Raw genomic sequence first — 15035 nt, forward strand, 5'->3', positions numbered from 1 at the left:
GAGCTGTGCACCAGCATGGGGTAACGACAGATTTGCAGGAGGCACACTGACTAGCAGTTTTCTCTAAAAGCATAAATAGAGCGGAACAGCCAATTTTATAATTAAATGGGAATCGTCTCCAGTTGAGTTTCTGCTCAGTGAGATGTGCCTGGCCAAGCTGTTGCCGGGGAGAGGCTGCGTGCCCTGCTTGACCGCATTTGAGTATGTTTCAGCGATGGAGGCATTTTTAACTTGGAGTCGAGCTCAGTGTGTGGGCAGGACACTTGGGAAAAACACACAAGCCGGGGTCTATCGGTAAGGTACTGGCAGGACAGGCCACGTGCAAAATGAATCAAGAATTTCAAGAGGGTGCTGGCAGAGCACTAAACCATGCACGAGGCGAGTCCACTTCTAGCAATTTCTCTCCTACTATTACCTCTGCACAGAGGAACAAGATTCTAAATATGAGGATGCTTATATTTAGCAGGGTTATATGTGATATTGACAAGTGGAAACACCCAAGCATCTATCAAGAGGGAGTGGATTAAAAAGCAATATACCCAGAGGAGGATATTTCAAGTAAAATGCACTGTGTGGGGGACCCTCTTATGATTCGACTGCTCAATGACGTCATCTAGGACCCAGTTTAAAATACTTTTTAATGCTGTGTGTGGTATCCACTCTGTTCTGATCCCCATTGTGTGACGGCCAACTCCTTGAAGACGTCTCATTTTCACCCCGTCTAGAGCAAATTGTCTGTACCCCAGAATTCCCAACAAGAGTCCTGAGCATTTCCTTCCTTGAAACAATTCTGTGGCTGAAGGGATGCACACAATGGTTCTTGTGTTTTGTTTTTAAATATTATTTTTATTGACATATCATTCGCATACCACATAATTCAATCATTTAAAGTATACAGTCCAACAGTATACTTGGCATATTCACAGAGTTGTACAAACATCATTACCGTCAATCTTAGAACACCCCAAAAGAAACGCCAGACCCAGCAGCAGGCACGCACACAAAGGTTCTTAATCCAAACTGACCTGAACCCATTTCTGTGACTAGCCTCGGGTACGGTCATGGCTGCTACGCAACGGGGAGTGAGTGGAAAGGATGTTGGGAAGGCAGCCGTGATGTCCACCGGCCCCGTGCTCTGCTCACTTGTGACGTTGTGATGTCCCTTTACCCTTCCCTTGTCCCTCAGTGCTGACGGCCTCCTGCAATGTGCCTGGCATTGAGACTTGCTTTTCCTTACCTCACCAGGCTCTCATTTTAAGATCGTCTCCGAGCAACAAGCATGGACCAGATCACATGTAAAAGGGATGTGGTGGCCAGGGTTGGGGAAGCCCAGCCTTTGTAGAAGGGGAAAATTTTGCAAAGACATGGAGGACTGAGAGAGACTGGAGAACTTGCACACTCGTAACTGGAAAGCCAGGTTCATTTGGGGAGATGGCAAACGATGAAACCAATGTTTCTGTCAATCTCACACTGCTAGCAGTTCCTGCTTATATTTTTTGCTATGCTATTAAGTGCACGAAGTCACCTAATTGTCATAGGTTCTTTGTGGATTTACTCTTTTTTTTCCCCTCCTTAGAATGCTTCTTAATCTGAAAGTCTTATGGATAACTTTATTCTTTTCGTGAGCATTTATCTAATAGTCGGTCTTTTCTTTCTTTTTTTTTTTCCTCTTTTGCATTGTTTGTGCTTTTCCCCAGCTCTGTTGAGATATAATTGACATATAACGTTGTTTATGTTTAAGGGACACGGTGTAATGATTTGATACACTTACATATTGTGAGATAATTACCATACAAAAGTAGTTGACACATTGGTCACCTCTCATAGTTATCGTGATTTTGTGTGAGTGGTGAGAATATTTAAGATCTTCTCTCTTAGCAACTTTCAAGTATAAAATACAGTATTTTAACTATAGTCACCATGCTGTACATCAGATCCCCAGAACTTATTCGTCATGTAACTGAAAGTCAATATCCTTTGGCCAACATCTCCCCATTTCCCCCACCTCCCAACCCTTGGCAACTACCCATCTACTCCGTTTCTATGAATTTGGCTTTTGTAGATTCCATCACACAGTATTTGTTTTTCTCTGTCTCACTTATTTCACTTACTATAATGCCCTCAAGTTCCATCCATGTTGTCACAAACAATAGAATTTCCTTCTTTTTATGGTTTAAAAATATTCTGTTGTATATCTACATACCATACTTTTTTAATCCATTCATCCACAATGGACATTTTGGTTGTTTCTATGTCTTGGCTACTGTGACTAATGCTTCAGTGAACACAGGGCTGCAGATATCTCTTCAAAACAGTGATTTCAATTCCTTCGGATACATACCCAGAAGTGGGTTGCTGGATCACGTGGTTAATCTATTTTTAATTTTTTGAGGAACCTTAATACTGTTTTCCATAATGGCTGTACCAGTTTACAATCTCACCAACGATGCACAAGAGTTTTCTTTTCTCCACATCCTCACCAGCACTTGTTTTCTATTGTCTTTTTGATAATAGTCAATTCTAAGAGATGTGAGGTGATATCTCATTGCAGTTTTAATTTGCATTTCCCTGATGACTGGGGTATGTGTGCTTTTTTTTTTTTTTAAAGCAGCAATGGATGACTTTTTAAAAAAGCCAAGTTGGATACAGAAGATGTAGTACATATATACAATGAAATACTACTCAGCCATAAGAAAAATGAAATAGTGCCATTTGCGACAACATGGCTGGACCTTGAGACTATCTAATGCCAAGTGAAATATGTCAGATGGAAAAAGCAAGAACCGTATTTCACTCTTATGTGAGATATTAAACTGAAAGCAACTAATGAACAAACAAGACAAACGAACAAACAAAAACTCAGTAGACACAGACAACAGTATGGTGGTTCCCAGAGAGAAAGGGGGAAGTAGCTAAGGGTAAAGGGGTCAAATATACGGTGACGGAAGGAGACCTGACTTTGGGTGGTGAAGACACAATGCAATATACAGATGATGTATTAGAGAATTGTACGCTTGAAACCTATGTAATTTTATTAATCAATCTCACCCAATAAATTTTATAAAAATTTTTTAAAAAGACAAATTGAGTCTTTTTCTTTTAACCAAACAGTTCAGACCATCTATGTTTATCGTTTCCTTTGGAATAAGGAATTTGTTCTATAACCTTGCCTGGGATCATTACCAAACCCAAAATATCTGTAGAATTTGCGGAATATACTTTTTTCCTGTTGGATGAAATTGGGCATATATTTTCCCTCTCTAGTGACAAGGTGGTCTATGATCTGTTTTGCTGACATGTCTTAGGGTCTATGTGGACTCCGGCTCCCAATCCACCATGTCTCAAGGGCAGCAGCATAGAAATCGCATCCCCAAACTCATTTGAAGCACCAGAATGTCATTTATTTGGGCCAGGAGACTGGCACGGTCTTTTTCTGGGATTATTTGCACAAAGTGGAACCAAATAGCTTGTGAAGAAGAGGAGCGGCAGGGATCCGGGGCTCTGAGGGTAAACCACAAAGCCGTCAGCTGAACAAGGAGAGGCTGGAACTGCGACCTGGAAAATCCAGCTGAGGTCAGTCCCTCACCATCTCTCCATGGCTGCAGAGGGTCCTCTTTTTGCTTTTTTAAAAGGAGACTGGCTGCTCTCACCCCACCATTTTCACATGGCTTCCCAGTTCACGTACCTGACACTAACTCCCTGAATCTCTTGAGAGAATCTGATTGGCTCGTTTGGTGGATAGAACCTCTGTGATTTGGGGCTTCAGTCTGTTCAGATTTGACTGGAGGAGAGGAGGGGCTGAGGTGATCGCGTGTTGTAAATAGGGAAGCCAGGGCCACGGAAGCCAGATTCACAAATAAGGGGGTGTGGGTGGGGAGGAGCCAATTGACATTTCAGGTAAAAATTTAGTGAGATGAGTCAGGATCTGCACTGTAATTTCCTCATGCGCCCTGGTGTTTAATTCCCTCTTATCAATGTTGGCTCTTCCATACGTGTGTCAAAGATTGTTCACTTTGCCCAAGAAGGAAGAAAGAAGCAGAGGCGTGTGGTGCTTTCTCCATCCTCTGCAGCATCATTTGTTTCTGAGTGATTCTGAGGGGGGGTGATGGGAAAACTAGTAAATTTGCTGAGACTAGCTGCGTGTCTGTCACCCTGAGAAGTATACTCGATAAGCTCGCCCAGTTCCAGAAGCTCCAGGCAGATTTCTGGTGAACCACAAAGCCTCGAGACAAACTCCATCAGGAGAAGAGCTTCGCCTGACTTTTCCCCTCCCTCCCTGCTTGCTGCAGTTCTGGCCCCTCCTCAGGTCCAATGAATCAGCTTCCCCAGAAGAACCTCCTGCGAGCACGCGCCGCCGACTGCTCCCACTCCCGGCTGTCCTCGGCGGAGAGCTTGTCCATGGATGGCTTTTGGATGGAGGTGGAGCAGATCCAACAGAGGAATGAGCCGAAAGAAGAGGATGGCAGCGGGGGTGAAGGTCGACTCCCAGAGGGTGAGGAGCCCTGGAGGGGGCTGCTGGGTGGAAGGGGCAGACATGGGAGAGGTCCAGACACCAACTAGAACATGAGAGAGCTTTCTCTCTTGCTTGGACTGGTGCAGTATCCTCTCCGCTGGTCTTTCTGCTCCACGCTTGCTCTTTGCCGTCTGTTCTCCATGCAACAGTCAAAATGTTCTTTTAATAATGTAAGTTAGATTATGCTCACTATTATTATTATTATTATTATTATTATTATTATTATTATTATTATTATTACTAGATCTTACTGTTCTGGGGTTTACAGGGCTCAGCTAGGCGGTTCTCCCTCAGAGACTCTCATGCAATCACAGTGAGATGGTAGCTGGGCCTGGAGTCATCGCAAAAGATTTCTCCTGTGTCTGGTGGTGGATGTGACCAACAGCTGGGCTTCACATGGACTGTTGCCTGGAGTATCTACTCTTGGCCTCAGTGTGAGGCCTGGGCTTCCTCACAGCAAGGCAACTGGGTTCCAAGAACAGAAGCTGAGAGAAAGGAGGGTGGAGGGCGGGTGGAGAGAGAGGGTGGGAGAAGCGGGGAGAGCCGGGCAGAAGCTGGCTCGCCGTTTGTGACCGGCTTTGGAAGAAAGGCAGCGTCACTTCTGCTATATCCTATTTCCCTATGTACAGCCACATTCAGGGGGAAGGGAACTAGACCCCACCTCTTAACAGGGTGAGAGTCATAGAAATCAGGGACACGTAAAACCAGCACATCACCGCTGACGAGGCTTTACAAAACTGGCCCCAAGCTCCCCTTGCCTCGCACCCTCCCACCTGTCTTTCTACCTCTCCACTCTGCCGCTTGGGCCTCCTTGCTTCCTTGACCGCGAAGGCCCATCCCTGCTGCAGAGCCTTTGTCCTCCCTGCTCCCTCTGCCCGAAGCGCTCCTCCTCCAGGATCTTCATGGCTTGTTCTCTCCAGTCAAGACTGGGCTCAGATGTCACCTCCTTGGACAGTTTGACTTCCCTATGTATCCCTGGCCTTCACTCTCTAGACCCCTTGCCCTGCTTTATTTATTGTTAGAGCACTTATCCCCACCTGACGTCACACGGTGCATTTATTTGCACATTTATCTGTGTCCCCCACTTGAGTGCAAGCTCCACGAGGTTAAGGTCATTGTCCATCACTGTATCCTCAGCGTTTTAAACAGAGCCAAGCACATTCTCGTACTCCATCTCACTTGTTCAGGGAACGAGGGAACGAAAGGGCATCTGCACAAAAACCGTCTCGGTTTGGCATATAATTCGGCTGTGCTAGTCCGTGGCGTACAAAACGTGTGGTCACATGGGAGGCTTAGATCTCCCAGGGGCCAAATGGTCTACCGCGGTGTCTGAGTGTGAAATGCAAATGCTAGTGATCTAAGGTCGTTTTAGGAGATGGCTTCCACTGCAAGCAACCTGTCTGCCGTCATCATATGGCCGTCAATCCCATTTCAAACAAAACAGAGGAGCTGAGGTCGAGGTGGAAAGGGGGATTTAGACAGCTAAGTGGAAACGGGAGCTTTTTTAGACTCACGGGACAGCGAGAGCCTCTGGGTGGCATGGAGCCGAGAATGTTAATATATTCATTGCTTCCCATTAACTTTTATGTAGGCAGGTGACTTGGATGCTCCATTTATGCTTGGGATAGTGTTTCCTTTTAAAATGGATTTGTTTGTTGTGGGCCAATGCACCAAAGTAATTATAATTAAATTAAATTAAATTAAATTAAGATAAAATAAAATAAATTTGTTTAAGTAAAAATGTAACCCATGATTAGGGAAAAATATTTAGTAAATAGTTGTACAGGACGATTGAAATGCAGATAAAATGACAAGGGCGGTAGGTGAACGGCTGCAAACCAGGAAACACCGGTTTGTTTTTTTTTGTAAGATTCTGTACAAATGACACCGTGGTTAGCAGGAAGGGAAAAAGGCCCTGACATTACAGTAGAAACAGTGCCTTCGCTAGCTGGCACAAGTTAGGGGAGGACCCACAAAATGTGGCTGCCCTGGAAGGATTTGTTTGGTTCTCAAGTGCAGGGGAAAGACTTTTTTTTTTTTTTTTAATGCCTCCAGCACCTGGTCTTCCTAGGTGGTCTCCCATCCAAGTACTACTAACCAGGCCCGACCCTGCTTAGCTTCCGAGGTTGGGCACGTCCAGGGTGGCATGGCTGTAGACTGGAAAGACTCTTGTGTCTGGCTTATCTGCACAATGTGGGCTTCTGTAAAAGCAGTTTTGTTTTTTGAGCCACCAGCACCTGGTTGACCAACTTGGTCAACACTGAGCGTAACTAAATACACCCCACTAATCCGATGCTCACACATGGGTACAACTTCCTCCCGAAGAAAAAAGGAACTGGCCAGGCCGTGTTTCTCAAGTATGATCTCAGACTCCGCTGTATTAGAATCACCTTGGCGGGGGGACTCGAGTGCAGATCCCCAGGCCCTGAGCCTGAACTCCTAGGACAGACTCTCTGGAGTTGGGACTTGGGAATCTGCAGTCACACAAGTCCCCACTATTTGGATGAATGGTTTTGCTGTAGGACCATGGCAGTTTCCTTACAAAGCACAAATAGTTGAGGGGACTATTCCAAAACAAGCAGTCTTGACTAGAGTGAGACTTCCCAAGGGGACACCAGCTGCTTGCCCAGATTCTCCACGGATGGGCCCACATGACCCTGTGGTGGTCTCTTCCAGATTTGGGACAGGGAGTGAGTTCATTGCTACATTCTAGAATCAGAACATATAGACGCCATTCCTTAGCTTGCTATTTCCAAGAGAATGTAGAGCTATAGGTTTAAATTCAGATACTGATTAACACCATCCGTTCCTCCCAAAGTCTCAGATGTTTGTCAGATCTTCTCCCCATTGAAGAGTGTAGTTGGTGTTAGCGGGTCTCATGATCAGATAGATGGATGTTTCCTGCATCCATGTGAGTGTGTGTTTCTGTGTGCGATTAGTGCTGGTGGCTGAGTGTGTGGCTGTGTGTGTTCATCTGGGCATTGATGAAAGGTGTCATTTGCCCCTCTATTGGCAGAAGGAGAAATTGAATCCCAGTGGCTACAAGACACAGGCTTGTCAGGCCTCCTTGGTGGCCCAGGCCTGGACGGTCATCACCGGGGGCTCCTGTCCACCCTCACACAGACCCAGGTGGCCGCTGTATGCCGCCGGCTGGACATCTACACCCGCTCGGCCCGAAGACGACACAAGGCACCTGTCAGAGATGTCAGGGATATCTTTGGGGGCTTCAATGCACAGGTAAGTAAGTAGCATAAGGGTCGCTGCAGGCCCTGTCTGCCTGGGGCCATTGTGATGCCACCACAGCTAAGCGATGCGGTGGTTCTGCTGCAGGACTGTCTTGGTGTGTGCTTACATATGGGCTTGGATGCCCTTGTGTCCCCATGGTGCATATAGGTCTGTCTGCCGTGTATGCCAGAGTGTGTTTGTTGTCACTGTGTCCTCGGGTAGACCTGAAAGCTTAAGTACTCTCTCTATATAACTATTATCAGTACAATTTTAATACTTTTTATTGTCATTTGTATATCCTGCTGGCACTTGTAACCTGACAGTTTGTGGGCATTTGATTCTTTCTTGGAATGGATTCGAAATGGCATAACACATGATTGACACGATAGCCACTGAAGGCAGACAGACCTGGGCCCCAGTGCCCACCCCCCACTTGGCCGCTGTGGCATCTTGGGCAAGATCTCTGAGCTTTAGTTGTTCCCGCTGTGTAGATGGGTCATGAATGGCTTCTATTTCCCAAGGTTGCATGGGTATCATCTGCCTCCCACACAACTAATTGGGAATTATGTCTAATTTGCATAGGAAATGTCTTCAGAGAATGGAGACTCGAGTATGAAATGGACCCAGATCAGTTCCGGGACCCCTCAGTCTTCTCCAGGTAAGTAGTTTTCATTCTCCAGGGCTCTGGGGATCCTCCAGGCTGCACCAAGGGGCTTCTCTGAGACGTAAGAGAAGGTGCCCACCTCTGAGCATTTTCCTCTTCTTGCTGGTTCCTTGCCTTTCCTGCTTGAAGGCAGTAGGAAGAAACCCCAAAGGGACAAGTTGAGCCCTTGAGTGGAGTTTTCCCATCAGGCCCATGGGCCTCAGCCTGGAAAAATCATCTCCTGGGCAATGAGCCTTAGCTAGGAAACCACTTCCTGGGGCAATGGGCCTTAGCTAGAAAATTACTTCCTGGGCAATGCGTCAGAGTCCTAAACTTATTGATTTAATCCTGGGGCTTTGAGCGGGAGCCTGGGAAATCACTTCTTGGGACAAAGGGCCTGAGTCCTCAGCCTAAGAACTTGCTTCCTGGAGTCATGATCTCAGCCCCCTAATCTTAGGCACTGCTGCTGAGTTTACTGAGCCTGAGCAAGGGCACAAGCCTGAGAAATCACTTCCTGGGGCTCTGCGCTTGGAGGAAGAGGGAGGAAGCCAGTCCTGAATGCCTCTCCCTTCTGTTTCCCCAGCAGCAGCAGAGCCTGAGGGGCCGCAGCCACAGGCTAGGAGGGAGGAAGCCTTCCACATGGACTCTGCGTACTCAGAACAAGCCGCACTGCTGCAGAGAAGCAGGCCACCCCTGGGAGACACCTGTGCCTGGAGCAAGGGTTCCCTGCCGGTGAGGAGGCTGGCAGCCAGGCCCCCTGCTAACCATTACTCTCTACTGCTTAAGGAATTTGCTCCCATCCATGCAATAACCTCTAATCCAAAGTGCAAGTACTTTCATTCACTCAAATAGAATTTTTCTTTTTATTTTAAAATAATTTTAGAGTCACAAGACATAGCAAAAATAGTACAGGGTTCTCATGTACTCTTCAGCTCATTTCTCCAGTGGTAATATCTTATGTAACCATAGTACATCAAATAAAATTTTTAAAGAATGACTTTCTATTTCTAAAGTATCAGATAATTAATGTTCAACATTATCTCCTAGACTTGATGATTTGACTTCCCCATTAAACTATGAATGATGATAATGATTAATAATGCTAAAGATACCACATATTGACCTCTTACTGTGGACCAGGCATTATACCAAGTACTTTACATACATGATTTAATTTTATTCCGTGGGTAGTAATTGTGTAAATAAACTTAAAAAATAGTTATAATAATTGAGTACTCACTATGTGTCAGGCACCGCTTTATATGCTTTATCAAATTTAATCTTCCCCCAAACCCTGTGAAGTAGATACTGTTATTAGCCCCAATTTACAGGTAAGAAAACTGACAGAAATATAAAATTGCTTACCCAAACTCACAGGCGAAGTCACAATTTGAACCCAGAGAGTGTGACTTCATAGCCCATATAGCAAGCAGTAGATTGTGTTATAGCCATAACGTTATTACATACGACCACACACATGCTTCCTTTCCCTTCTCTGACGGAGTGCTGGAATGGGGTACCGGGGCCTAATCTGGTCAAGTCCTCCAGACAAATACTGAACAAACCTGGTCCTCTCACTTGCTCTTTTTCACCATAGAAGGCAGGAATTCCTCGAGCTGCCTGCAGATCTCCACTGTTGCCTCTAGATGGCGCTGTCGGGCATGATTTATTTTTCAGTTAATATTCTATCATTATTCAGAGTGAAGAAGAGGAACACTGGATCTGGGGGTGACACGGCCAAGGGTAGGGTCAGATGGGGTGAGGGAGAGCAACAAAGGACCAGAATAGAAGCAATAACAAAAGGCCCGTTGTGTGTGTGTGTGTGTGTGTGTGTGTGTGTGTGTGTGTAGGTGATCACTCTCCCCCAGCTTCACGTGTTGAAATGCAGGCAGTAGAAACAGCTCCCATTGATTGGGGTCTCCCTATGTGTTTGGCACCCTAAGCGCTTTACACCCCTTAGCCCATTTAATCTCACAAAAACCTTATGAGGCAGGCACTATTTTATGATTACAGGTGGGGGATTAGAGGCTAAGAATGTGACCCAGTCAGTCAGAGGTAGAGCTTGGACTTCAATCTGGGATGGAATCCAGAGCCTCTGCTCTCATCCACTCCGCTCTTCCTCCGCCTAATCAGGGAGGTGGGGTGAGGGGAGGTGGAGGGGCGGGGCATGGAGAAGGGGGTGGAGCCACAACACACGCAGGACTTGTGGCTTGAGCGATTGTCTCTACTTCTCTCCCTAGGAGTTCAGGATCCCCAAAGGCAGACTTGGTTTGACGAGGATAGGAGACCTGGCCTTGCAGGACATGAAGAAGATCCCTGCTTTGGCCCTCATCGAGCTGACTGCACTCTGTGACGTCCTCGGCTTGGACCTGAAGAGGAGCAAGGCCGGGAAGCGGAAGGCGGCAGGTCAGCAGCCGGGGCTCCTCAAAATCCCTGTGGCTATAGTCCTGGCTTTCTCATCCAGGGAGCTGTGTGAGGAATCTTCCACCAAAACATGCTTAGCTGCTTTACTTCCTTCTCTTATGTGTATTTTTGCTGCATATGAAAACAATTCCTGCGTATTGTAGGAAATTTGGGACATAGAGTAAAATCCAAAAAGGAAAAATACAATTCAGTTATAAGCACTATTAACGTTTAGTGTATCATCTTTCTCTCCTCCCCCCAAGGAAGGGGAACCCTTTTTTCACTGAATACTATAGAAATATGGGCATTTCTCAGTTATCTCATTCAACTATTACCACAATAATGCTACATAACGAGCGACCTTAAAACTAATGACAAATCAATAATTATTTACTCTTGTTCACATGTTTTTAGGTGAACTGGGGGATTGGTTGGCTGATCTAGGCTAGGCTTAGTTCCAAATTGTGGGTTGGGGCTGGGTCTGCTTCACATGCTCCTTATCCTCCTGGGAGCAGCAGGCCATCTGGATCATGTTCTGATGACAAAGGCAGAAACACAAGAGGACAAACCTCCACACGATGTATTCGAAGCCTCTGCTTGCATCATGGAGGCTACTGCTCCACTGACCAAAGCTATCACCTGGCTGACTAGCAAGGAGTGGGGAAGCATTTTCCACTTCTTTAATGGGAAGAACTGCAAATTCACATGGCAAAAAGGGTGCAGAGACATGGAGGGGTAATGAATTTAGGACAATATTATTATTTGCCACAACTATTAAACATTCTCTGAAGACATGATTTTTAACCAGGGCACTATTTTCCTCTTTATGGAGATATCCTAATTTATTTAATCTTTTCTCTATTAGTGGATTTTTATTATGTCCAATGTTTTTCCTATTATAAAACACAATCGCTACTCCTGCTGCATATCCAACTTTAAATGCGTCTTAGATTCTTTTAGAATGAAGATGACAGAGTTCTTGGTATAGATCACTCTTCAACAGCGTATGAGAGTGTTCATCTCACTGCATCATTGTCAACATTATACAACGCGATTTTTTGTTTCTTTAAGGACAAGAGAATGGTGGATAGGAAAAACCAGGAGGAAGGCTTTAGTAGAGAAGGGATGGGCAGGTGAAGAGAGAATGAAGGACACTGCAGAGTAGATTTGGGAGGACAGGTGTCCCCGAGAAGACCGCAAGTCCCATCCCTGTGGAGCTAGACCCTCTCTCTACCCCAGGCCATTGTTACGTCTGATACCCAGCGCTCCCTGGGGCAGCAGCTCGTTTTCCTCTGAACATCTCTTTATCCAGCCGAGATTTCCTGCTCTGTGATGCATCTAACGTCTTCATTATTGCTGAGGCCAGTTTGAGCTGGGCCACTGTCCAGAGAGCTCAGTCCTCATGCAGGGAAAGGTGTGATTTCAGTTGCTCAGGAGATCTTGCAGGTCAGAGCCCAGTTGTCATTCCAAGAAGTGAAATGCCCTTCTGTTCTTTTGCCATCCCACAGAAACTCGCCTTTTCGGTGTGCCCCTCGAAGCCCTGCTGGAAGCTGACCGCAAAGCCCACCCCAGCACCCAGGTCCCTCTGGTCCTTCAAGCTGTAAGTTGTCCCTAGATTGGGCTTATTTAGCTGGCGAGAGGCTGGCTCTGGGCACAATTGTTGGGAGATGTCTAGCCTGGGGGATAAGAGCGAGGACTTTAGACTCAGGAGAGCTGGGTTCAAATTCTGGCTCTGACACATGCTTAGCTGAGAGACTTGGGGTGAATTTTTGAACCTCTGTGAGCCTGCCTTTAAGTATCTGTGAAGCGGGGTTATAATAAGGGCATTCTTCTTTTAAGAATTGAATGAGAAAATACGTATTTAAGAAAAAAGCTCTGAGAACAATGCCTGGCTCATGGAAGTGGCCAAGAAAGCTATTATTTCTTATTTTGAGGGAGACCTTCTAGCTCTTTCCTCATCTTGGTTTTCATGAGAGACAAACGCACTAGTCTAATTCCACTTTTCAATGGTCACCAGTTGAAATGTTGGTTTCTTTCTCTCATAGCTGCTGTCCTGTTTGGAAAAGAGAGGGCTGGACACTGAAGGCATTCTCAGGGTGCCTGGATCCCAGGCCAGGGTCAAGGTAATGGTTTGGCTTCCCCTTCGTCATTGAGGTTGCACCTCCCAGCACCCTCTCGTGTGAATTAAGCCAGGAGAGGATCCAGTTCACGGCCTGTCGGTGCTCTGTCTCAGGTCTCTGCCTGGTGTAGGATTCCAGGAGGGGCTGAAAGGGCGGAGGCGGCACAATACAGCATAGGGATTGAGAGTGCGGGCCCTGGAGTCAGACTGCTGACATTTGTTGAATGAAAGTGACCATTAGGCCATTTAATCCTCATGTCAAGCCTACGAGGTGGGTGCCATTATTATCCCCACTTTGAAGATGGGGAAACTGAAGCCCAGAGAAGTGGTACAGCAACTTTTACTGGAGCCGTGGGCCAGCTTCTCATTCATGCTCCTTCTTCCTTCAGGGGCTGGAACAAAAGCTGGAGAGAGATTTCTACACCGGCCTTTTTAGCTGGGACGAGGTTCACCACAATGACGCGTCCGATCTGCTCAAAAGGTTCATCCGGGAGCTACCGGCGCCTCTGCTCACTGCGGAGTACCTTCCGGCCTTCGCTGTGGTGCCCAGTGAGTGTCCCCAGCCCTTTGCATTTGGGGAGAAGAGCATCTGATGGCCTGGGGTCAAGACGAGTAGTGGTGGGAAGACAGAACTACCTGTTCTCTGTGACCTCGAGCTGATGGAGGAGGAAGTGTGTGCGCACATGTGTGCATGTGTGTGGTTTCTGTCAGGTGTGTGCGTGTGCATGTGTCATGTGTGTGCATGTGTGTTGTATATGCACACGAGTGTGTGTGTGTGTAATGTGAAGGAGAGAAGAGTGAGATTTGCACACCACGGTCCTTATTCGTCCTCACATGGACCAGTTTTCTTCTTTTCATAATGTCCGTAGCATCCAGCTCATCAGGTTCATCTAAGTGTGCATCTGTGAGCACATGTGTGTGTGCATGTCCGTCTGGGTGCACATCTGCAGACTGGCACGCACTGCACAGATCCCCTCTGTATTCTGCACGTTTGTGTTCACACCTGGGTCTCTTCGTAATCCTTAGAGGGTAAACACGGTCACTTATATTTTTCTCAAAAGAGTAAAGCGACCTGCCTGTGACCCCGAGGGAAGCCTGGGCGCACTCTCTCATTCTCTTTCCGGTTCTCCAAAAAGCTTCAGGCCTCAGGCAGCCTGATTTCCACCCCAGGGCCAGAGGGCAGGGACCTAGAGAAATCCTCTCTCGCCTTTGCTTCTCAAGTAGAGCAGAGCAGATCACATCTCTCTGTGGCTTCACAGACTCCACAACCCACTTGGAATAAACCCTCATTCTCTACCAGCCACAGGGCCCTCCTCGCTCAGGCCCTCCCACCTCTGACCCACCTCCTCCTCTGCCCCCTCCTGGACCCCTCTGTCCCCTCCATCTGGCTGTGAGAGGACCATTTCTCTTCCTTCTTCAGCCTCAGCACTTGCTGCTCTCTCTACCTGGAAATCTGCCCCCGCTCCATCATGTGGCTGGCTGCCTTTTGGCCTTTGGATGTCAACTCAATATCAACGCCTCAAAAAGGCCCTCCCTGACCTGACACGTCTGCCCACTAGGCACTGCCTGTCATAATACTCTGTGTTATTTTCTTCTTAGTATGAATCAATGTCTAAAGATACTTAGGTATTTCTTTGCTTGTTTATTGTCTGTCTTCTGCCCCAAAACATAAGCTCCATGAATCTGCTGCCTCTTTGTTTCCTTCACCGCTATGTCCCAGGTCCCTGGATTGGAGCTTAGCATCTAATAGGTTCTTGACGGTATTTGTTGACTGAGCAAATGAGTGAATGAATGAATGAATGAATGGCACACAGGATCTTAGGGACAAAGCCCTGGGGACAAAGCCTTTGTGTCCCCCTACACAGCTGTCCTCCAGGCTCCTTCTAGCTCTCAGCTGACGGGCCTGGTCTGATGAACTCTTTCTCTGAATTCTATTTCTGCCATCTCCCCTTCTCCCTGGAGACCCTGACCCCAGGTGTGGGACAGCTTTTCCTTTTCAACCCTCAAAACACAAGGAGATTATTAAACCAGTTGAGCTATCTATCTCCTCTCCTAAGGGTGGTTGCTGGGCCATTGCGTTTCTGACCCTAGGCTATGTCTATCAGTCTGCACATCGGGGCATGTGTGTGCAC

The 15035-nt window shown here is 46.8% G+C and overlaps 1 protein-coding gene and 1 pseudogene across 1 annotated transcript in view; one reads left to right on the forward strand and one right to left on the reverse strand.

The window, feature by feature from the left end:
- ARHGAP40 (Rho GTPase activating protein 40) overlaps positions 1–15035 on the forward strand; it is a 36711-nt gene that overhangs the window by 11546 nt on the left and 10130 nt on the right. The window contains exons 2-9 of the mRNA XM_023534453.1: positions 4290–4492; positions 7530–7750; positions 8321–8396; positions 8968–9113; positions 10622–10787; positions 12293–12384; positions 12830–12907; positions 13293–13452. Of these exons, the coding sequence (XP_023390221.1) occupies positions 4290–4492; positions 7530–7750; positions 8321–8396; positions 8968–9113; positions 10622–10787; positions 12293–12384; positions 12830–12907; positions 13293–13452 (1142 nt within the window). The remainder of the gene's footprint in view (positions 1–4289; positions 4493–7529; positions 7751–8320; positions 8397–8967; positions 9114–10621; positions 10788–12292; positions 12385–12829; positions 12908–13292; positions 13453–15035) is intronic.
- LOC111743992 lies at positions 6560–6671 on the reverse strand (annotated as a pseudogene).

This window comes from Pteropus vampyrus, unplaced genomic scaffold, assembly GCF_000151845.1.
Source record: "Pteropus vampyrus isolate Shadow unplaced genomic scaffold, Pvam_2.0 Scaffold125, whole genome shotgun sequence".
Lineage (NCBI taxonomy): Eukaryota > Metazoa > Chordata > Mammalia > Chiroptera > Pteropodidae > Pteropus > Pteropus vampyrus.